Source organism: Rhipicephalus microplus, chromosome 1, assembly GCF_043290135.1.
Source record: "Rhipicephalus microplus isolate Deutch F79 chromosome 1, USDA_Rmic, whole genome shotgun sequence".
Classification (NCBI taxonomy): Eukaryota; Metazoa; Arthropoda; class Arachnida; order Ixodida; family Ixodidae; genus Rhipicephalus; species Rhipicephalus microplus.
The window spans coordinates 243,334,809-243,359,014 of NC_134700.1; the positions used below are offsets into that span (position 1 = coordinate 243,334,809).

A 24,206-nucleotide genomic window follows, 5' to 3' on the forward strand; every position below is an offset into this window, starting at 1 on the left:
GCTGCCGAACGACGGATGATCCGAGAGCAATTCAGCGAGATGCTGCCCACAGTCCCTGGGCGTCTTCTGCGGTGATGGTAGCAAGACGGACGGGTCAATAAGCTGCTGTGTAGATTATAGTCATCTTCCTCTTCCTCACCACACTTATCTTAATTAATAACTTACTGCACTCATTGCCATCGAAGAATTGCAGGCGGTGAATTCAAAATACAAAACGACGTTCCCTTTTCACCTCGAGACTTGATCGTACCAACCTATAAAGAACCAATTAGCGCGTGTCTTAGTACTGGAGGGATTTTCCGAGGCACGTGTGGCGCATACCATGCTGATTTCGGCCTTTATTGGCTCGAAGAGACTTTCCGGGTGTCTTTTATATTTATATGTAAAGAAAGTCGAAGGAAGCGTGGCCTCGGTCCTCCTCTCCGAGTCCGCTGACGAGCCCGTCTCGCCAAGGACGCCGGCTACGTGTTGACTCGGAATGATAAACGAAAGTGCGGCGTCAGTCTGCTGTCGCTGCGTGCTGCGGTAAGTTCCTTACCTTCGCATACTTAATTCGCCGGCGATTCACACATATGTCCACCGCTTTTGATTGCTCCTTTGCGCCGGACCATAGCAGTGTGTCACCAGGTCATATTCGTTCGTTACCTTATAGAGACGAGTTTTTGGGTGCTCAAACAGACTTAACTAAGCTCTATTTTTTTTTCTGCGAGCTACTTTGGTCGTATTACTTATGTAACTCTTGTTATATGACTTCCCAATGTTTTTACGATTTGAATTGGGCTGACATCTTATGGTGTGTTTACTGACCTAGCCCGTTCTTCTATGCGCAGCTGCGATAGTCCTGGACCATGTAAATATAAATGCTTGATAGATAGAGGCATGTGAAATTGAACAGTGATAGCCACGTCGAAATACTGTGTTTTAAAAACGCTAGCAGTTACAAGCTACGCCTCGCCTCTGATTCGCGAAGGTTGCTGGTTCGATCCCTGCCATGACAGCCCGTTTCGGTGGAGTCAAAAGGCTAGAGGTCCATGTGCTGTGGGATGTCGGCGCACGTTATAAGAGCACGAGATGGTCGAAATTTCCGGAGGCCTGCACTATGCATGGCGTCTGTCACAATCATATCTTGATTCTAGGACGTCGAATCCCCACAATTATTATTATTATTATTATTATTATTATTATTATTATTATTATTATTATTATTATTATTATTATTATTATTATTATTATTATTATTATTATTATTATTATTATTATTATTATTATTATTATTATTATTATTATTATTATTATTATTATTATTATTATTATTATTATTATTATTATTATTATTATTACAGGATGTTCGATCCCACAAACTCTTCACGACGCACACGTGACTATACATGCGGACGTTTTACGGAAGTCTCGTGATGCGGCTCGAGACATTTTAATTAACTCCCATTGTCTTATTGTCCTATTATTCTGTCTTGGCGCATGTCTACGACGTCCTCAAAATCACTTGGTGACGTGTAGTAAGTGCCTAGAAGTAACTTTTCAACGCATTATGAACACCTGCGCCCATTAGTAGTGGCCATCGCAAACAGAATTTTTTCGTTGCTGTAGTAGTTTGGTTACGTTACGTGGCGAAGTAAGAAATTTATCCTCTAATTTAACATTACACAAATTTATGCTGCAGTGAAACGTTATTTGTGAAGAACGTCTCAGACGCGGGAACGCAGCGCTTTTGTAACCGAGAAATTATAACATACAACACGCTTTGCGCCCCCATATAGAGGGACATTTCAACACTAACCCGATATTACGCACTAGGGTATATGATAACTGGTACTCTTACTAGCCATAATAAATACGGCCACTGCAGGAACTAGAAGACGGTACGAAAAGGCTGCTTGTGACTTTCGGTCCATAGGGAAAATAACTTCTTGACGACGAGGTTGGTCGAAAGGTTTCGTTTTCCTTCAGGCTCTGCTTTGGCAGCGTGCATGGTTGCATTTCAAGGGGTTTTTTTGTCACATATCACCATGAAGGCATGGCTGGCTCGCTCAACTCGTTCTATGTTCCAATCAGTGAGAATTACACGTCCACGTAACGTCTTTAAATGCCCAAACTGTACACGCCACTTCGCCTAGAGCAGCCGTGTAGCAACGAAATAAATCACTTTCCGATAAGAACCATGCACGGAGGAAACTCACTTCCACTAAATGTCTATGTGCCACACTTTTACGGCAGTGTGACGGACAACGAAAATCTACTCGTGGGTTCACCGCATTTTCACATACGAAACCAACCCTATACGTAAGCAACTCGCTTTACGCACCCTTTCCCCCACAGCGCTTCAGTCTTCTCAGGATGCCTCGTGCCCACGTAAAGGAAGTGAAAAAATAATATAGAAATTCTTCTAATGTTAAAAATATTAACTGTTAGGGCTACATATCATCCTGATGGCTGGTTTCGTGAACCATTCATCCATCCTTCTCATCTCAGAGCAAACTCAGTACAAAGTAGTTTTTAACTGCTCAGCTCTCCTTCGTAATTTTTCCTTCCGCGAAAAACATAGCATTGCAATGTAGGCAGCGGAGGCCAGTGAAGTATACAGAAACCAACAGGTAGTACCAAGTGTGAAGCCTTCCTTTGCAAAGCTAAGGCACTTCGAACATTTACTTCCTATCTATCTATCTATCTATCTATCTATCTATCTATCTATCTATCTATCTATCTATCAGCTGCCTACGTCTGGGCACTCTCGTGGTCATTTTCTTTATAAATAATATCTGCAGTTTAATAATCCGAAACCCCGGTTATGATTATGAGAGAAACTGTAGTGGAGAGGTCAGAAAATTTTGATCACCTGTGTTTTTTTTAGCGTGCACCTAAATCTGAGTACACGGGACTCAAACATGTTCGCCTTCATCGAAAATACAGCCGCCGAAGCCGGGATTTGATCCCACCCCCTTCGGATTAGCAGTCGAGTAATTTAGCCATTGGACCACCGCGGCGGTGCCGTGCTCCTTAACTAGACGCCTACCAAAGTTTGCATGAGAGAGCATTAGTTGATTACTATGAACACTATGAACACTACTATTACTACACTATGAACAGTTATTTACATCAATTGCGGGAGACGCGTGACGCGTGCATCATGAAACCCTTCATTCAGTCACGTGTGGCGCATATGGGCATGCCACGGCCCATGGAAGGCGAGTATAAACCACAGGAGATTGACAGCTTGTGTAAAAGCAGGAATGGCGATGACAGAACTATGAAAATGTTTACGCGATCGTGTTGTGCAACTTTTGTGGCACAACTTTTGCGGAGAAGGCGTCAGCAGTGTTGTAGGTGAGGAAAAAAGTCGGAGCTACGGAAAGATAGGAAAAGACATTTAGAGCTGGAATCGAACCCAGGCAGTCTGCTTGGCACTCAAGTGTGCTACTACAAAAATGCAGTGCTTGTAACGTCTTACAAGAAAAACCCTATAATGATGCCATATCGCGCCAACGTCAACTGTGGATGTCATGTTCACGTTTATACCAATGTAATAAGCATTAGACGTCTATTAACTTCTCTTCCTCACCATGCTATAGTAAATCATAGCACAGCTCGTAGGAATACGGCTAGAGCATCTTCTTGTAATATGCACATCATAACACCGTAGCGCGCACTTCCTTTCAATAAACTGGTACATGTGCTCTAATGTGAATACGGTCGTTACGTCGGACCATAAGATGCTCCTTATTCATCCATCTAGTCGACGTGCTTATTAAACCCGTGATAGATCCAGTAGCCAGGAAAGAGTGCTCTATGAACCCCTCCCCCCGCCCCTTTTTCCACGTCAGGCATTCCTTATGCGGTCCAGGCAGGCCTTCAGGTACTTTCTTCGTGTATTCAAGACATTCAGAAAGTGTTCCCACACCCCCCGGCGGAAAAAAATCTCACTACGGGCCTGCCCACGATATACCCATGACATCGACTCCGAAAATCACTGGGATTTGCCGAATATTTTTTGCGTGCCTTTCTGGTGAAGGTGCGACGTCGCCAAATAACGGCAAGTGCTGGTGTCGTGCCGGTTAAAAGCGGCTTTTTAAAATGCTTACGTCATAAGTCTTTTGGGGGTGGGAAGTTTGAATCGCTCTAACTGTGTGCGAACTAGTAAAGCGTGATTTTTTTTTTCAAATCTATAGCATTTTCTTCACACGAAACAAGCGTCTATGAGGTTTTGCGAATGGTATTTCAGAAAGTACACGTTTAACGTCTCTTTAAGCGGCCTTTTTTAGAAGACTGCCAGCGCGCACGTTCCTTCTGTCATCTGTTTGCTCAGAGAAAGGTCCCTTCAGTTCCAACCACTCAAGACCCCTCAAGCGAGCAGCAAGATTCGCCACCCTCGGGATCAAGGTTGTGTTTTCTCAAGGCTGTCTCGAGTTTCAATAGTCAATACTGACCGACGTGGCTTTCCCCAACATGCTATTAAAGGACTTCAATTCCTTCCAGAATACACCCGACTGTCACCCACGCAGCGTACTGCTAATTGCGCGTTCCTGTTTTTTTTTTTCGACAAGTTACGGTCAGTCTGCAGACTCGTCAATTGGGAAGGGCTCAGAATGGCCCTATGCAGCACGAAACAGTCTCTAAATTCGGCCATCGATGCGTCCTTAATGCGTACACACTGTTTTCTGTTTTTTTCTTACGTACCGCGATAAAATAAATTTCCTCTAAATACAAAGAGCCCGAGAACAACTTCTGATAGAATATAAGTAGGGGAGCGATTTGTCGCTCCATTGTGTGAACTGCGGATGCTCACTTGACTGGGCAAAAAAGTGGGCGGCTAATACTGGTAGCATACGCATTTCATAAAAAGGGCTGTACATGAAAGCATCTAGGAATGAATTTAATGGTGGTGATACAGGCACGGGGAAAATTCGCAAAGCACAACGAAGGACATGGACGAAGAAAGTGTGCCTTGGCAGATCTCCAAGAATTTTCTATAACGCCATTCCGCCAGCTATGACTATATTGCGAAACGAGGTTTATGCAACGTCGTGATTGGGAAATATTGTACATAAAGAAGCGCTTCCTGAGACATCTCGTGACAGACCACCTGCCGCACATTCCCTCCATAGACGAATCAGTTTATTCAACTTTCTTTTGTGCCTCCCTGCTTGAGACGTTCCTTGCACACCACTTATATCCACCGAGCCGATCTGTCGAGCTGGCTTGGAGCACGTTGATCAGGTGTGAACTAAATTGGGTGAGACTGGCAGGAGCAGACTTTAAGAAGGCATTTTCTGTATGTGAGGAGTCCACTCGAAAGCACTTAGATGTCTGGATATCTTCCATCGTATATGGTTCACGACTACAGACGTTTATTCCGTGCATGGACCCGTGTACTCAGATTTGCGTCCACGTTAAAGAATCCCAGGTGGTCAAAATTTTCGGAGCCCTCCACTACGGCGTCTCTCATAATCAAATAGTGGTTTTGGGACGTTAAACCCCACAAAATCAATCAATCAATCCGTGCATGGACGACCTCAAAGCCTCCCTCGGGCGCCGCTTTGCAAACCACCGCTCAGCTTGCTATTTGACTTGCGAACGCCAAGGGTAATCTGTGCTGCCCACCGACTTTTGCTTCAGGCATATGAAAACACCGCATATTCACACGCTAAAATGAAGATGACAGATGTCGAGAACAAAAACTGTGCACAAAGTCATGTGAAGCTTGACATGGCGAGGCTGGTCTACCGCCCAGTCTTTAGGCTATATAACGCCGGTTTCCGCTATCTTGTGACGCGTTCTTGTTCGATTTTGCTATTTTGTAAGCACGTTTTTTCTGGCACCATCTTTACTGTACCATGCTTAATTTGTGTGATTTAGTGCAAGCTTCCCGCATTTATTTTGTCATCATTTATTTCTGTTTCTTTTTTGCTCTCGTGCTGTCTTTCCTTTAACACGCAAGTGCTTTATGCCGGGATCACCACAGCTCCGCTGACGTATTTCCGTCACAGTTATTACGTTGTAAAACATATAACAGCAAATTGTAAAAAAAACAAGAAAAAAATTGGCAGATCCCACGTACCTGGGAATCGACGTTATGCGAAGCATGCGGAGGGAAGGTGACCGTGATGCAATTTTTTTATTGCGCAGCACGTCATGATATGACGCTAAATATATGTACAAATGTTGCACGCACAAACATATGTTGAAGAGTTGCGGATGTTCATATAACCAGTTGTTTGCACTTGCACAACGACGCTAACTAGAACATGCGTATTAGCAATACCAGAAACTGATCTGAAGCGCTGATGCTCACGAGGACGCTTGCCCTATACACTGCTACATATATCAACTTCAGCGCATGGCAACTAACCATAATTGACGTTAACCCGGCGTCACGGCTGTATCAAAGGCATGTAATGTTTATAAAATTGGGTAGGCAGCTCTGCAGCCACTTTTGACGTTTCACGAAGATTAGCGTCTACTTGAAAAGTAGTTTCGAGACCTGGCGTAGCTCTGTGGTAAAGTGCTTCATTGCCACGCAGAATGCTTGGGTTCGATTCCAGCTGGGACGCTAACATTCTTTGCATTCGTCGGGTCGACGCTACCAATGTCGGGTATTTCCTAATGCTCGCGCGCTAAAATTGCCCATGTGTGTTATCATCGTTCCTGGGTACATACTAAGTGTCAATCACTTGTGGCACATACCCGCATACCAGCGGCACATACGCGCCCATGGGTATGTGCCGCTGTCTGGCAGGAAGTGTTTGACGACGTACGCGACGGGATTGTGACATTATTCATGTCTCTGCCAGTGCGCCATATTCCTCAAACCATCATACCCTCCCATGTCAATGCTGGTTCATGCCAAGTTTAGGGGGTTACCACGAAGGCACCCAAACGTAAGCGGCTAGATAGATAGATACGCTCAATTTCGCTGTACGAAATGCTTCGCATTTAAAAGTTCCGCTCCGGGCTTCGAACCGACGATATCTCACTTTACAGCGCGCATTTTATTTACACCATTGGTGGCCCACAGGTATTAGATAATTTAGCCCGTTTTAGTCATCAGTACCGCGATGGCGCGAAGGGCGCGCTTTAAAGGTAGTCAGGTCGTCGCCCAGCGATGCGCGCGTGCCTCCTCCAGGCGTGGTCGCTCGTGCGCGCGCACTTATCTGTGATTCGGGCTCTTTGTGCCTCTTCCACTGCCAGCTTGCTTCGAAGCTGCAGTCGTTCAAAGAGAGCCCGAAGGTCACTTCGCTCACTGCCTCGGCCGCGTTCACAAAAGGAGCACGCTGCTCGCACATGAAGAATTCAGAATTGGGACACTTTGCGCTCGTTATGTGTATACGTGTTCGTTAGTATAGCGCGTCTTTCTGTTTGAGGAGCGCACTTGTAGTGTCGAGCTGTGACAGTTGTCGCTCCTCCTTTGTATGCTCACTTCGTACGTGCTTTCTGCTTGAGCTTGCCGCTGCAAGTTATCAGGTGCTTCTTATTCTTCACGTGACATCATAATTAGTTTCTGCAGCATCCATTCCTTCACCCTTGAGACCAAACAATGGACAATGAACACTTAATTGCTTCTTTGAAAACATGTTTCACTTTCGTGTTATACCGATTCTTAGAAGGAGAAATCAGCCATATTTTTTCTTCCTCTTTCTACCTGTCTTTATTTTTCTCATTCACTCTCTCCACTTTTCTATTTCTTTGATTTTGCTTTATATAGTATGGATCACTCTCTTCCTTCTTTTGCCTCTCATTCACCTCTTTCTTCACTCTCATCTTCTTTCCTATCCTCTTGTTATACGAGGCTGTTCTGCCCCGCCGCGGTGGTCTAGTGACTAAGGTACTCGGCTGCTGACCTGCAGGTCGTGAGATCAAATCCCGGCTTCAGCGGCTGCATTTCCGATGGAGGCGGAAATGTTCTAGGCCCGTGTGCTCAGATTTGGGTGCACGTTAAAGATCCCCAGGTGGTCGAAATTTCCGGAGTCTTCCACTACGGCGTCTCTCATCATCATATGGTGGTTTTGGGACGCTAAACTCCACAAATCATCATCATTACGAGGCTGTTCTACGTTCTGTTAGTGTGCCAGGATAGCCGAGTGGTGAAGTTACTTGCCATCTTACCGTGAGTATACAGGGGTTCGAATCGCGCCGCCTCGTAAGAATTTTATTTATCTAGCTTTTTCTCTCTGTGCGTGTCTGTCTTTTTCTTTTCCTGACCCCCTTGCTTTGCGCCACCCGTCCGTTGTCCGATTTTCATTGCACACACCCGTTCATCGTGTGTGATGAATTTCGTGTCACGACGCATCACGCCGGGTTCGAATATCCTCGAAGTTGAAAGGCGGGCCATACAAAAATCTCTTTATAACGGAAGTTCCAGCTTAATGAGCCTTTTTGCCCCAAACCCCGAGACCGTATAGACGACGTTCCCCGGCTGTTGCACGACACAACATATCGACGTCAACATCTCTTTCAGTAGCCGGACGGCCAAATTGCGGCTTGATGGTCTCGCTCTCGTGTCTGTGCAAGTCGCTATAGAGAAAGGTACCTTAATGGAGGAGACGGGACACATAAAAATTTCACATGAAAATGTCGCAATGTCATGTCAACAGGTTGCGGCTATTTCCAGCCAAAGCACTTATGTGTTTTTTTTCTTCGTTTGAGCTAATTTTTATAAAACCGTTCGTCATCATATTCCCCAGACTAGTGTACTGCAATGCTCATTCTTAAATAGTTGTGTGCACTTGTAAGCGTCCTATGCGTATTGTGAATGATTCATTCATTTGGTTCACTGTTATTAATACAAATTCTTCCTTCAAATTTGCTTTTTTTTTGTTTTCGTATGACTGTCCCAAAAGACTGCTGCTTGTTTGCGAGGGGGACAAGCTGTGGTGTCCAATGAAAATTTATTTTTATGAAGCAAGCATATGCAAGTCTTCCTGCGCTACACAGTGCAGGAATGGAGAAAGATAGCCCGTCGATGAAGCAGTGCCGTAGCGCCTTCTCTCGGCTCTACGGCCTTCTCTCGGAGTGGATGTTTCTCGCGAGAGTGGCTCCGCTGAGCACCAGCCATCTGTTTGAGCGGCACGCCATGTGTTCCTCGGATGCGTCCATGGAAGGCAAGACTGTCATCATCACTGGCGCCACGTCAGGTGAGCCTCGTTAAAGACGGCTGCGCCAACAGCATGTCATGATACCGGTGAAATAATTTGCAACTGGGAGAACCTTGGGGACGGAGAGAGACCGCATGATTAGTTATCGAGATATTTTTTTTTTCATTAACGAGATACCACAGACCCATTCGAAGGCTTTGCGGGAGAAGCAAAAGTACACTCAGAAATGTAATACATGAACAAGTTCAGTGCTTCGAAATAAAAACGCCATAGGGACTTGTCGCATCATTTCCATAGTCAGTAGAAGTGAGGCCACGTACAATAGAAAAATAGGAAGAAAAATACAAAGGAAACTGGAAAAAATAATATAGATAACACAAAATAACATCAATACTGAAGATTTCCTGTTGTGCTTGTGCATTGAAGCAATGACATAGGCAATGAATTACCATCGATAATTGTTCGCGAGAAAAACGATAAGTTTGAAATGTTAGTTTCAATGCTGTATGTTGTTAGTGATTCTTCATGCCGATGCCTTGTAGTTCGTGTGTCAATGGCGTTACGTGAAGCTTAGGTTTGAGTAATAAATCGCTATGTTTCAAGTTGAGGATACATTTCATTCTGTCTATTTGCCGTTGTAATTGTAATGCTTTTTTTCATGATGACTCATTTGTTGAGTACGAGAGGCAGTTTGATGATGTTTAGAATAAATAAACCTTACTGATTTTTCATTGTAGCATCACCAGCGCTGTGATATTTCGTTTAGTGCGAGTGCCCTAAACAATGGACGCGTACTCGAGCTTGGGTTTTATAATTGAGGAATATGCTAGCAGTTTGGTGTCAAATGGTCTATGCTCCAACTTGTGTCGCAAAAAAAAGCACAGCTTACGAAACGTGGATGTGCAAATGCTCGAAATATGAGTGTTCCAACTGGGTGTATTAATTATCGTGAAGCCGAGGAGTTTGTACTGAGTTAACTTTGTTAATCCTAGTGATGGAAGTATCTACAGAATAAAATTAAATGTTTTTTTTTCTTTCTGCTCATATTTATTGATAACACTTTTTTTTCTTTTAGTGTTAGGTTGCACCTCCCACTCTTGACTCCACATATGTGGCGATTAAACAGAGACAGCAAAAGTCGAATGCGGATCGAATAAAGTATGCACCACGTAATTTTCCCATGAGTCGAAAGATAACGTATGCACTGCGTGGAATCGGGACTGATTTACCCAAGTTTCGGCGACAAACGAAAGGAGTGTAATATAGCCTATACGCATACCACCAGAGTATCAGCTGTATGTTGTACATTATGAAACTTTACCAGGTAATAGGTCATCCAAAGAAACATTGTGCCCAATACTTGTATACTGACGCATACTACTGCATACCGACGTTTACTAATGTATATTGTTCTACATTAAGTGTCGTAGGTGAAACACAATTGCTCGGTGTAACGCTCGGAAACTTGCATGACCACACTTGTTGCAGAATTTTACATGATTTGCCAATAAGCATAAAAAAGCACAATTGAGGCAAGTACTGAATGACGAACTTATTGCACTGATTAAAGTCATTCTTGTCATCTGTTTAAATTTATTTAGAACTCTATTTTTAAGGCGAACTATGCACGTGCAATTTACATGTGAGGTTTAAGGTCCCAAACCCCCCATATGATTATGAGAGACGCCGTAGTGAAAGGCTCCTGAAATATCGACCACCTGCATTTCTTAAGCGCGCACCCCACATGGACCTACAGCATTTTACCATGCAATGTAACTATTGCTTCTAGAAAATGTACTTCACGTACTTTTGTCGCAATCTCAAAGGTGCATAAGCCACTTATGAGTAAAACTAAGCTTCCCTTTATAATACAGGCATCGGCTTGGAGACAGCCAAGGAGCTCGCGCGACGCAAGGCCCGCGTCATCCTTGCCTGTCGCAACGTGGAGAAGGCCAAAGAGGTTGCCCAGCAGATCAGTGACGAGACGAACCAGCCGGTCGTGGTCAAAAAGCTTGTGCTGGACTCGTTGGAGTCTGTGAAGGAGTTTTGCGATGAAATTAACGAAAGTGAAGAGAGACTCGACGTGCTCATCAACAACGCCGGCCTGATAAACAGTGAGTGGCTTCGTTTCGGCACGCAGTTTTGTTGGTACAGTTGGTAGCACTCCATCGTCTCGTGTATAGCGCGAAACATTAGCAAGGGTACATTTATAGCGAAAGCCGCACGCATATATACCGGTAAAAATTGACCTGTCGATTACGATGATCCCTGATGTGAATTCTGAGCGCCGCTTCGAGTTGGAGCAGCGCCAACTCGGCTGTGCGCAGTTGTAGAAATGCCACAGAAACTTCCGCAAGCGCTCGAATGCTACGCCCTGGAAACTGAGCATTATAGGCATCGCGAGTCAAATGAAAAGCCGACACCTCCGTTAAGCGAGGCTAGCCCTGTATGCGCACAAGCTCCGACGGAGAGGCCAATGCCCTTGACGGAGGAAGAAAGTGAGGTTGGAGGCCATTGGCTCGGGGGCGATAGATATCGAGAGACTCCGCGTTCACTCTCTTTCGTCCTCGTTCGCTTTGTCAGCGAAGTCAGCCAATGGCGACACCACTCCGCGAGAAGGGGCGCCAAGTGCTGCACTCTAATAAAAATGTGTGAACCTCACACCCTTAGCTCACACTCGTGGCCCAGGACTGGAACCAACAGCGCACCTAGGGTTCGACTTTGCTTCTTCTACGCTTGTGCTACTAGTGCAAAAACGTATGCTCTGTTTTACAGCGAAAACTGCTTTAATATCGCAAGAAGGGTCGTTTTTGGCGCCACAGTAGCCCACAGCCGCCGGTGTTCGTAACCCCTATCAATTCATTTCATTTATTCATTTATTTCATTTATTGAACCTTAAGAGCCCGAAGACATTACATGAGGGGGAGGGGGGTCATACATCCAGGTTGTAAGTTCCTAACCAATGTAACAATATGAGGGCACACACTGATTGCAATGAATGAGCAAATAAAGAACACGAACGGAAATAACACGCATAACAAAACATAAAAAAAAATAATAGGCGATAAATAAATTCTAGGAGTACAGTAAAACAACTCTAAACGCAATAGTTAATGTGCTGTTAGGACATCGTATTTGGATTTTGGAAAAGAGTTAGTTTTTCGCGAAATGTTGAGCGGTCCCTGCCAAAAACAATGTTATCTGGCAGTGCATTCCAGAGTGTTACGGCATGGGGGAAAATGAGCTGCTGAAAAATGAGCTGCGTGAAATAAGAGAAAAACTAATTGAATAAAGAACGGCCCCACTGACACGATGGGCTTCGAGTCCAGGTCATCTGCGTGCCAGCCCAGTATGCTACCGAGCAGACACACCAACGCTTCAAACTCCGCTGAAAACTCACTCTAGGCAAGCATCATGTCGGGAATGTATCGCTTTTACATGAGTAATATAAAACGTTTCAAAACAGCGAAGAAACAACCAGGTGTCACACAATGCGAATCACGTAGCGAGTGCGTCGGCGACTGCTCCAATCCGTTACAAAAGCTTCATGCATAATTATTCATCGTTGCCAGCCACGGCATCAAAAAATTGCACAAAATTCTTTGCAGGCGTGTAAAGCGAATGCCACGAACCCTCGAAGAATAACGATGGATGGCATAGTGAATCCCTCCCTGCTACACAAAAATTATGATAATTTATGGCATAGGAGGTGCCCTGCAAGTGTTTTTGTAGCAGCTACCCAAATAGTGTTTAAAAAGGGGCTCTAGAAAGGCCGTTCTTCCAGCTTTCGCTATGACTGTGCTACGCGTTCCACGCAGGCCTGGTGTTTTTTTGCTAGCAATACAAAGTATGGCTAGACTTGGTTGTTGTTCTTCGATTTCAGTTGATTCCCAAAACTACACACATATTACGTAGTTTTGGCGGGATCATACATGACGTGACTAGCTGTCCACGTTCCCACAGGGGCACACACGTTCATGGTGAAGCAAGAGGACGAGCGCACACATCAACACGCTGTTCTAACACTGCTAACGGCGATTGTCTTTCCAGATAGCCGCCGTGCACCTCCCACGCTGCGCTCCCATAGCTACACCAGTGCCATGATGGCGGCACCAGCGGGCACTATGTGAATCTTTCGCATACCGTTGCGTCAGAATTTTACGACCAGAGGGAAAGCATTAAAGGACTCTGGTGGTACAAGTTAAACGCTACCGACAACCGGCGCAGATATTGTTTCCGTACTCAACCGCTGGCACTGTGCATGCACAGTTCGGCATCACCAAAATGAACAAGGTGATTAAGCGCTATCCAAATGCACACGACTTCTGCCTTGTGGACAGCAGATGCTGTAGCGGCAATTTCAGTGGGGTTCGAACCCCACAGAAATTTTTCAGTTTTGCTTGCGTATATATACACGCACAGATGTCAAGCGCATGAACGAACATACAAAAAAGTGTGGTCGAACTTGCTTTCCATGCTTTATTTCCACGCTTTATCTTCAAGCGCACCCTTTATGAAGCGTCATTCTCTTCCTTCTTGCCAGGCTCGGAGGAGTTCACGTACACAGAAGACGGCTTCGAGGCCTGCTTCCAAATAAATCACTTATCTCCGGTGCTGCTGACTCTACTGCTGCTGGGTGAGTTGATCAGATATTGGTATGACAGATATCGTTTCTTAGTATTGTCCAAAGCTGAAGATGTCAACGAGAGAGCCAGTGCCCATCATTCGCTCAAATGTCTCGTACAGAGGGGCCACACAGTATATGTACTGCCGCAGTTCTTTGTGTCAGAGTGTTCACGAAGTGAGCACTCTTTTCGTGTGCACAAGGTGACCTCCTTAAGTATACACATTTTTTTCGCACCGTTCACTGCCTATATATTGTTTTACCTGACTTATGGGCACGTTGGTAGGCGGGGATATTGTGGCGCATTTGTGACCACTCGAAGTGACATAATACGATCATCGCTGCAAGGAAATGTGCCCCTACAAAATAAAACATTTCTTTACTGTCCTCGGTTTCAAACCAAGTGCGCCACTGCGCTCTACGATGGGTGGATGGACGGACGGGTGGACGGATACGCTCAAAGGCGCAAAGGTTCGCTAAGAAATACTTCGCATATTAGAGCAGGTATTAGAGCTCCGCAGGACAGTGGGATCCTGTACACGACGTTTTTCACGCATTAAACGAATCGTTTTTCATGTCTGGTCGAGGGCACTACATCCTCGTTCCTCTCGTTGTGACCGTTCACGCATGCGCAAAATCCTATCAGCTGTTTCGGTGCAGTGCACAGCGAATAGGACCCCACCTTTCCAGCGGTGCTCGATCATTACGTTTGACAGGTGGGAAAGGGCGTGAACGACAGGTTGTGGCAGCACTTTTACAACTATGTCCTCAGCTCCTGGGCATCTGGCGATACACTGCAGCAGAACTCGTGTAGTCCAATGTTTGAAGAAAACCAAGTTTTCGCACAGTTCTGGCAAGTAGACGAAAGTGGGGTTCTTTGAAGTCTTTGCAATAAAATCTACAGCACGGGCCACGTATGTAAGCACCTCGTCGACAATGCTTGGCCTAATAGATTGATTGATATGTGGGGTTTAACGTCCCAAAACCACTATATGATTATGAGAGACGCCGTAGTGGAGGGCTCCGGAAATTTAGACCACCTGGGGTTCTTTAACGTGCACCCAAATCTGAGCACACGGGCCTACAACATTTCCGCCTCCATCGGAAATGCAGCCGCCGCAGCCGGGATACGAAGCTTGGCCTAATAGAAGATAATAAACGAGTATAGGTGGCGCAGGTATACGCAGGGCTGACTGCGCACGCGTGTGGTCTCTGTACATATATATGTTACACTCTGTGTAAGAGATGTGGTCTCCCTCATACGCCATCCATTTATTCCATTACCTTTGCCTATTATCACTTCATGTGTCACATATATGTTTGCCTATGTGTTAAACAGTAGTTACTTCACACTGACGTGCTTTGTGCGTCTTTTGCCGCCGTGTTTAGTTCCTTCTTGTAAAGTTTGTGCAAGACGCTTTGATCATAAACCGTTCCTGTCGCGTCAACGTTCCCAGACAAACTGCAAAAGAGTGCGCCAAGCCGGATAGTGAACGTGTCCTCGGACTCGCACACCATCGGCGACGTGTCGCAGCTGGAGGCCAAGGCGCGAGGAAAATGCACGCTGCGCACTCCCTTCGCCCCGTACGCCAACAGCAAGCTGGCCATGTGCCTCTACACGGTCGCACTGGCCGACAAGGTCAAGGACACCGGTACGTGTAGCGCAAGCTCTTTGTCAAGGCCCACTTAATTTTCGTGCCGAATCAACGTTTCCTTACTTCTGGTATTTCCATGTTTAAGATAATTTTCACCTTCAGTAATTCCACGTGTAAGTTAATTCCTATTGTAAGGGATTCCACGTGTAAGAGACCGGGAGGATCCAGCCACTTATATTATGGGGGGGGGGGGGGGGGGTGAGGGACGAAGAAAAAAACGAAGAGGTGGTCCTGACCCTTTTGTTCTCGTATGAGCCCTGTCACAGCATAAACGCTCTAAATTTGTGCTCACAGGGGTCCCACTAATTCGTTTAACCACTTTTCTAACTAAAATAAATTGGAATAACTGAAACAATTACGGCTTTCCTCCACACTATTATATATATATATATATATATATATATATATATATATATATATATATATATATATATATATATATATATATATATATATATATGTTGTGTGTGTGTGTGTGTGTGTGTGTGTGTGTGTGTGTGTGTGTGTGTGTGTGTGTGTGTGTGTGTGTGTGTGTGTGTCGACAATTCACTCTTTAATCGCTGATTTCAAGAAACTACGTCAATGACTCATTCTCTGCCAAAAGAATACGTTGAAAATATTGGAAATGTTTGTTATCAAGGCCGAACGATAAGATTGCGTTCCTTATTACTAAGCTGCGATACCAAAAATGATTTGCTGTTGAATGTCTACTCAACTTTCTACTTTGTGTAATACCCAAATGTATCCACTTCTGTTGGAGTTTTCCTGAAATAATATAAATCAACGGAATAGAATGCGAGGTTACCAAGCCGATATTCGAAGCTTCGTTGAAATAAAAAAAAAACACAGAAACGCGCGGTGGTGTTCGTTTTGACCGAACATGATGACCAGTTGCGCTATCTGCGCAGGATCGCTGCTTGCCACAGTACTCGCTAATGCATATAACAATTTTGGTCCATTCGCTTGCAGGGGTCACTGTAAACTCCCTTCATCCAGGCCTTGTGCAGACGCCCATCGCAAGCCACGGATCCTTTATCCGGAGAGTGCTCTTTCATCTTCTATCACACACCAAAGGAAAGGTGGGCACGCCATTCTCGCTTCGTCAGCAGAATGTCCGCTCGTGCAAGCGAATACGGCCACTCCAGGAAGGCCTACACTTTTCGCATAGTCTCTTCGCAATGAGTGCGCAGCACGTAAAAGTGTATTGAAGCCGCCCGCTGATGGCTGCGGAGCTACAGCGTGTGCACCATGCCATTGCGACCGCCTATAGTGAAGGGAAGTTCACAGTTGACACATCGAAGTTCACTGTTTGCTGATCAAGCGACGCTACACCCAAGACCCTCCCCCCTCACGCCTCCTCTCTTTTCACGCTCTTTCATGACGGGCGGGCTGTTTCCTCTCTGCTTCGACGGCAGGCCTTCCGAGAGGGATGGTTTTATCGCATGTGATCTCCGAGCAACCGAGATGGGCCAACTCTTTTGATCACTGCTTTAGCCGCGTTCGTCATCCCCTCTCGCGCGCTTTTACCCGCTGGTAGAACGTACATGTGCGGGACTGTGTTATCAATTTGGACTTAATGCAGGACATGACGGCGACAACAATCCGTCGAGACTGTCCATATAATTTATGTCACAATAACAATGCTATTGCATAATTTAGCTTGGTGTTTGGAAGTGCAGCACAGGACAAATATTGATTCACAAGTGTTTTGCAACAGGGCTTCTTATGCTCTGAATGTTCCCTGCGACTGGTCTAAACTTGCTTGAAAAGGCATTTCTCGGTGCTCCAAGCCTGCTCTAAAATGTCTGTCTGGGTGTTCCAAGGCTTCTTTAAGAGGCCTATTTGACTGCTCCCGGGACTATTACCAAACCCAAGTGGCAAATTTCGCCCCTGGTTATAGTGAAGCAGGGTGGAACAGGTTACATTTTTTTAAGATCAGGTCTTAATATAAACTTCGCAATGCTAAAAGTATGCGGCAGCCAAGCACAGTAGACTGTGTAAATGATTTTCAGGAAGTGTTTGTGCGCAGATAATGATCAGTGGCGCCTTTACGTGACAGACACCGCTGCAAGGTGCGCAGACCACAATCCAGGTGTCGGTGGACCCGGCGTTGGAGACGACCACGGGCGAATTCTTCGAAGAATGTGCTCCCGCTGCCAAGCGATACCGAAACCCGCTGCTCGAGGACCGGGCGCTGGCCGAAGAAGTGTTCGGCACTTCCCTCCGGCTGGTCGGCTTTGACCCGGATCGCCTCCTAGGAACCCAGTCATGAGCTCATCGTCACTCACTCCAACGCACCTTCAAGTGTTTTTTTTTTTCGTTTTGCATTTATATAAAGAACTCAGCCTCATTCATTTAAAGAATTATTTAAAATGCAGCTTGTGTCTGAAGGTGTGCTGTCATAAACGAAAGAATGGAAATGTTTTCTGGGGATTTCTTTCCCTGTTAGGCACAGCGAATTGAATCCAATAGGCCAAGCAAAGTATATAGCGCACATCGTTAACCTAACTGTAGTAATTATGATCAAAAGTGAGAAAAGTTAAAGAAGAGGAAATATCAACAATTCCTTAGGTGAAATCCGAACCAGCCACTTTCGAATTTGTGGGTTCGAAGCCGGTGGCGTTCCTCTCCTTCTTTCACTCCTCTTCACGCTTACGTCCTTTTCCCACGCCCTGCTATATACTGACCTGTGCAAGACTGTGCTATGTTATACCCCTTTCCTTCTCTGCGTCTCAACCCCACATCACGCTTCCTCACCTTCAGTTCTCTTACAGAACCCTTGTTATACTGTACTTACTGCACCAACGCCTACTACACGCGACTATGTCATGCTTCATACCCTCCCCTATTCCTTTTTCTGTCCGCCACGGTAGTAGGACGGTTAGGTCCTCGACAGCTGACCCGAAGGTTGCGGGTTCGATTCCAGCCGCAGGAGTTCCATTTCGATGGAGGTGAAATGATAGAGGTGTGTGTACTGCACGATGTTAGTGCACGTGAAAGAAAATCACAAGGTCGGCCTTTCAATAGCCCTTATTATTATTATTATTATTATTATTATTATTATTATTATTATTATTATTATTATTATTATTATTATTATTATTATTATTATTATTATTATTATTATTATTATTATTATTATTATTATTAATATTATTATATCTCCAAGCAGTTATGATAAGGAACAGTGCCACCCGTAACCGTCTCTCCTTAAAAGGACTAGACAGTTGGTATGCGTTCATGCTTAGGACTGTGCAGCACTCACAGAACCCTGTCCTTGTCATGTCCTGTCCTTTCAAGTCATGTGAGCACTGTGCACAGTCCTAACAAAATATGGATAAGCTTCGGTGCCTCAGGTTTGGGATTTTTCCACGGGAATACCTTGATGCCGTGTGTAATTCCGTTATCACTACAAACGAGTGCCATTTTAATCTTCTATTTAAAATATTACCTGCTTATAAAACGTGCCCACCTGCTATGGTCTCAGTAGAGACTGACAGTACTGCAAATAAATTTATAAATATTCGTTATTAAAGTAAAGTAAAATCTAACTTATCTCTTCAATACGGCAGTATGAAATACGAGCCCCATAACATAATACTTATAGTCTTAATTTGATGTATTACAAATTATTGCCATTTTCATTTTTTTTTATTTTTAAATCGCCTAACACTCTTCAAATACCATCTGAAGTTTTCAACCTCGCCTTCTCGGCCAATTCCTCAAAGTGGGTACTTGGCATAGACTGAAGAAAAAACAAAAAAATTACTACCCCTCATTCCCTCCCAGAGTTACTCTGATTCCCTCCTGCTCAGTCTCACTTCCCTTTTTTTTTTTTTCACCTGCAACGCATTTATATTGCTCCCGTAAGCTCTTATACTCGATAGTCGTTCTTGCCCATTTTTTTGCGACGTGTGCCCACTGGAGCTTTCTGAACGATCCACGCGGACGCACAAAAAGCATCACAGCTCCGCGTTAAAAGGAGAGAAATATTTTAATGAAGAGCTGGAGATGTCTGTCTGGCTTTTCGCCTGGCATGCCATATAATTCAGGTACTGGGTGTTGGTTATGGTGTATACACTGATAAACACATAAAACATAGAGTGTACTGCTTGATCAATCTACTGTATTCGGTACGAGCCAGCGTGTGATGTCCAGGTGAAGCTTTGCCTTTCATTTATTTATTTATTTATTCATTCATTTATTTATTTATTCATTTATATTTCTGCAATCCTGGAATCCTTGTCAAAGTGCTGAGATAGTGAAGTCTCGGTAAATCTGTCGTGGAGGCTACGCGATGAGGAAACAAAGAAACAAACAAGAGCAGCGCAGGCTGCTTGTATGAAGTATAAAAACGTGGCGTTCGCCCGACTCCACCGCCAAAAGGGCGCGGCGTCAAAGCCGCTGAGTCAGGTCCGAGTCGACTGTGTGGTAGGTCGAAGAAGTATATGCAACGCCATCAGAGGAGGCTCCACAATCAGGCACGATGGGGCCAGACGGCTCTTCGGGCTCTGACGCGTAAGTCTCTCATGCACCAACATTTTTCGTCGTCTTAGCGACTGTGCACCGTTCAGTGGCTGAGACACGTAGGCTAACTATAAAACTACAAAGGTTTCCTTAGGAATTCTAGTAATCAACATGTGTGTTTCTGCCACGTTTATAACTACCAGTTGAATATAATAATCGTGTGTTAATTAGGCTCGTTCACACCGCTGACTAGCAACGATCGCTAGCCTTAGTTGCAAAGCAACTGGTCGCGAATGGTCGCAACCAGCCGTTTCGATCGCACGTCGACTGCTTTGGCTCCACTTGGCTCCTAGTCGCTCGCTGATTCATTTCTCAATCGCCCCTGCCGTTGCAAAGCTCTGAGACAATCGCGTGAGCAGGAACAAGACATCTGCTCAACTTACGAGCCAACAAAACGAGCAGATAAGAGTTTTTTGTGTTTACGTATACAGGGTCGTGCTCACGTGTCAACATCGGTCACTTGAGTCGCAAAAGGTCGCACTTCCTGTGCTAGTAGCACGTATGAAAGAGCATTTTCTTAACAAAGACAATAGAGGCCGCAGGCATGCTCATCTTTTTTTTCTTCTGCACATCATGTGTAATCACCTTGACTGCAATCAAGCGAGCCTGCGCCCAAATAGTCAAAGCCCATCAATCGGCGGCGTTATTGTGAAGCTATTGCTACGCCTGAAAAATCTTCTCCACTAGGATTGGGTCCAGGTGGCAGAGGCTGATGCTCCGAGCGAAGGTGCTCTCCACGCACTCCTTATTTAGCGCCCTGTGACTCACAAAGCCACGTGCACATTCGTCCAAGTAAAGGCCTGTGTCCCTTTCGAAGCGATCATCCACGGCAGCGTACAGGCACGTCTGGACTCCCTCCCACACCGTCTGCAAGGTGAAATAGCACGTGAGCTTAGGGAGAGCTTCAGCACTCTTCGACACTTTGTGAGAGTTGGCGCTAGAAGTATTTTCCGGAGTCCTCCACTACGGCGTCTCTCATAATGATATGGTGGTTTGGAAACGTTAAACACCACATATCAATCAATCAGCGTTAAAAGTTTGTTAATCTAACACGAGATTACCTGAATTCTGAACTATTTGTTTAAATTTCGTCATAACAGATAAAGTAACACATGCGAGCACAAGAGAACAACGCTACGCAATCAACTAAAAAGGGCGCACAGGACTTAACCGTGCATGCGCATATAAATATTTTTCTTTGCGCTAACTTACGCCACGTAGTTACACCGCGTAGTCCAATATTCGTGCAGTACAAGGGAAAATGCTAATAAATAGGAGCTTTGCGATGGAACAGAAAATGGGGTAGGTCACCCTTTTGGCTTCCATGCCTTGCAAAGGACTCGGTCATTGCCATGGCAACCAGGCGAAGGCAACATCAAAACTTGGTGACATTCACTTAATAATAATAATAATAAATGTTGGGGTGGTGCTGTGTCTGGTGTGTATATTTCTTAAGTGGATGCGTGGGTGAATATGAGAGTGCTTTCCAAAGAATTACCAAGTTGCGATAAGTACCAACAATATGGTCAGATAAGACTTTAATGAAGGGGGGAGGGGGGATGTGCTAACAGGTGAGCCTGCTGTGTTCTAGAAAGACACGTCACTGATTTGTTTTAAGCGTTTTTTAACAGACAATGACAGTTGATTTGATAGAGAGAAAAAATAATATTTTGCGTCTACAGCAAAACCAAAACCGACAAAAAGTCTTCGTCGCTTCTGTATGGTCATTTCATGTGTTTGCCGCGCCGTCGAAATTTCGCTTGGCCATCGAATGCCTTTGAACTTTTCCACAATTTGAAGAAAACAAAGGCAAGTAGGCACGGCGTGCGAGTTGCGTCATCGTGCCTTCAATAAACTGGGAAAGTGGCGCACACCTATTTGTAACATCGGTAAGGTGTGTCTGGCCGAAAGCGCCGTTTGTCAAGTGTTCCACTGTACAGGTTTGTTTCACACCTGTGTCTTGCGGATGTTATAGACGACAGGCAATGACCGTTTACACCCACAGATTGGAAAATCTAGATGGTAAAAACACCCACGTATGAAACTGTAGACCGTTTGAACGGCCGACTATTCGAATCAAAGCCTCAAGTACTACGCGCACGTATCAGCCTGGTAGCGTGTAAGTATATCAAGACATTTGGTGGTATGTTGTTCAGCACCTCTATTCTTTCTTTCTTTGATGAAGACCTTGTCGGCGAGGCTTTCGCGTTTCCGAATGCAAACTAAGTCACACGACTTCTTGTGTCTTTGAATTGTCGTTTTTGCGTTCTGCTTCGTCGGCTTTGTATTCGCGTTCTTTCATTGTGTTTCCCACATTTCGCATTGGCATTTACAAGAGCTGTATGCTCCGCAGTATGGACAGATGTAAGTATATCAGCGTCGTGTACCTCTTCTGTGGCCGCGGTTTGTTTGCGTTGTTCGTCCAGCGGCGTTCGGCTGCTCACTCGACGGTCACGGCTTCGATCCCATGCAGACCCAGTGGTCACACAATCGGAGGTGGAACGCTAGAGGCCCGCGATCTCTGCAATGTCAGCGCACGTTAGAGAACACCAGATTGATATTTCCGTAGCCCTCCACTACGGCGGACACCTCATAATCGTATCGTACTTTTGGCCTGTAAAATCCTGATATTATTTTTTTTTTGTTTGAGCTGTTACATTTCAATAAAACCAATGTGCAAAGAAAGAATTTGCTTTTAATCTGTTAGAATCGTGTATTGCTCACATTTAGTAGCTACGAAGCGGGCAAGAAAAGCTTATCCGCAGCCGCTAACAGGGCCGGGAATTCCGCTTTCAAGTTGGGAGCACTTTTGCGGCACCGGCTGCCGTATATGCTGTCGTCGTCGTCTCATGAGTCATGACGTTTGGCGTAACGCAGGGAAACTCGCGTATAGCATAGCCATGTATAGTAAGGCGCTGGAAACAGAGTGAAGCTGAGCAGGAGGGGAAGGGGAAGAGGTATGTTGTCACCACTTGTCACCGCTTGGCGGTTGTGGTGGTGTTGCAACAGCCGGGATTAGACTGACCTAAATGGCCGGCAATTGTTCCGCGTGAGCACCTCCTGAATAAGAGCGGTCCGTCACCAAAGGTCACACAGCCCGTTGTATACCGCAGGAAAGTCATAAAAATACGTTGCAAGCTTTTCCTCGTTGCCGCGGGCCCTTAGGGGAAAATTACATCTTCAACTGTCCCGTTCCAGTGACAACCCTTTTGCAAGCTGCATACCATCGCTGCTCTTTCCCTCTCAAAACTCGGGCACAGCCAGATAAAATGTTTCATGTCGCCGATATGATCACAGGGGACACAAAACGGCGAAGCGCCTCTCCCAGTAAGACCAAGCCAGCGTGTTGCGGAGTCAGTCCTTGTCCAGTAAAAAAGAGTCATTTGCTCTCTAGAAGGTTGTCACGCAGGCAAGAAGATATATAGCAAAGTCACGGGGCGGGAAAGAGAAGTAATGGTGACAAGTTATTTGAGGTTAAGGAAAATGGAAAGGAGAAATTAAGATGGTAAAGCATAGCATATTCATGTGTAACGTCAAACAGGCATAACAATGAACTAGAATCGGCAAGCTGAAGCTCCGCGAGGCTGTATTATACGGGCCAAGCTACAAGTCATAACCCCCCCCCCCCCCCCCAAACTAACCGATGAACACTTCCACGACTTTCCGCACCTTTCGGAAAGCAAACTTGACCTAGATGTTCACGAGTTGGCTAAAAATGTTCAACACCTATAGTTCCATTCAAGGAGCTCATCGTTGTTTTAGATGCGAAGCATGCAGCTTATGGTGGAGTTGAATCCAGTGGTGTGCAGTGTGACCACCCTTATTGCGTATGCGCAACAGCCCACCCAAGCATTGCCAGAACGTGCTCACGCGCTAGCGCGTTCCGGCCTATATAAGGGGCTGGGTAAGACGCTATGGCCTCTCCCCATTACGCTCTCTCAGTAACCATGCAATGGCGTCGGGGAACGAGATTTTGCCGACACGCGATAAACCAACTCGTTCTATCCTAGCCAGAACGCTCCGACACGCGCTAGCGCTTTTGGGCCTGCGCAAGCGGCTGTGTAGAGGCCTGACCCGGCGTAACCATCGCAGCGCGTAAATGCGTGGCTTTTTGACGTGATTCTGCGCCCTCTCCCTATAGAGGGACTGGGTGCGTTGCTACGAGCTCTCTCTCTCTCTCCATACAGGAGAGGGTGTGACGCTGCGTAAAAACAGACACGTGCCAACGCGCTGCAAAGGGTACGTGTGGACAGGCCTTAAAAGCCTGTGGCCTCTTCCTCTCACACTTTCTCA

The 24,206-nt window shown here is 45.4% G+C and overlaps 2 protein-coding genes across 4 annotated transcripts in view; one reads left to right on the forward strand and one right to left on the reverse strand.

Moving 5' to 3' along the window:
* The first annotated feature begins 418 nt into the window (after positions 1 to 418).
* On the forward strand, positions 419 to 17,810 carry LOC119184919 (retinol dehydrogenase 12). Of its 3 annotated transcripts, none has more exons than XM_075891777.1 (7): positions 424 to 525; positions 8,947 to 9,146; positions 10,982 to 11,221; positions 13,651 to 13,743; positions 15,189 to 15,383; positions 16,356 to 16,465; positions 17,446 to 17,810. In XM_075891777.1, the coding sequence occupies exons 1-7, from the start codon at positions 479 to 481 to the stop codon at positions 17,656 to 17,658; spliced, it is 1,098 nt and encodes a 365-aa protein (XP_075747892.1). In that variant the 5' UTR covers positions 424 to 478; the 3' UTR covers positions 17,659 to 17,810. The 3 variants fall into 3 exon arrangements, with proteins under 3 accessions (XP_075747907.1, XP_075747892.1, XP_075747901.1); XM_075891786.1 differs by lacking the exon at positions 424 to 525 and adding an exon at positions 7,862 to 8,119; XM_075891792.1 differs by lacking the exon at positions 15,189 to 15,383 and having other exon boundaries at positions 419 to 525.
* Positions 17,811 to 20,449: 2,639 nt separating this feature from the next.
* The window catches only part of LOC119164145 (retinol dehydrogenase 12-like), a 29,616-nt gene continuing 25,859 nt past the window's right edge, over positions 20,450 to 24,206 (reverse strand). Inside the window, exon 7 of the mRNA XM_075891798.1 lies at positions 20,450 to 20,780. Coding sequence (XP_075747913.1) covers positions 20,574 to 20,780 — 207 coding nt within the window. The 3' untranslated portion in view covers positions 20,450 to 20,573. The remainder of the gene's footprint in view (positions 20,781 to 24,206) is intronic.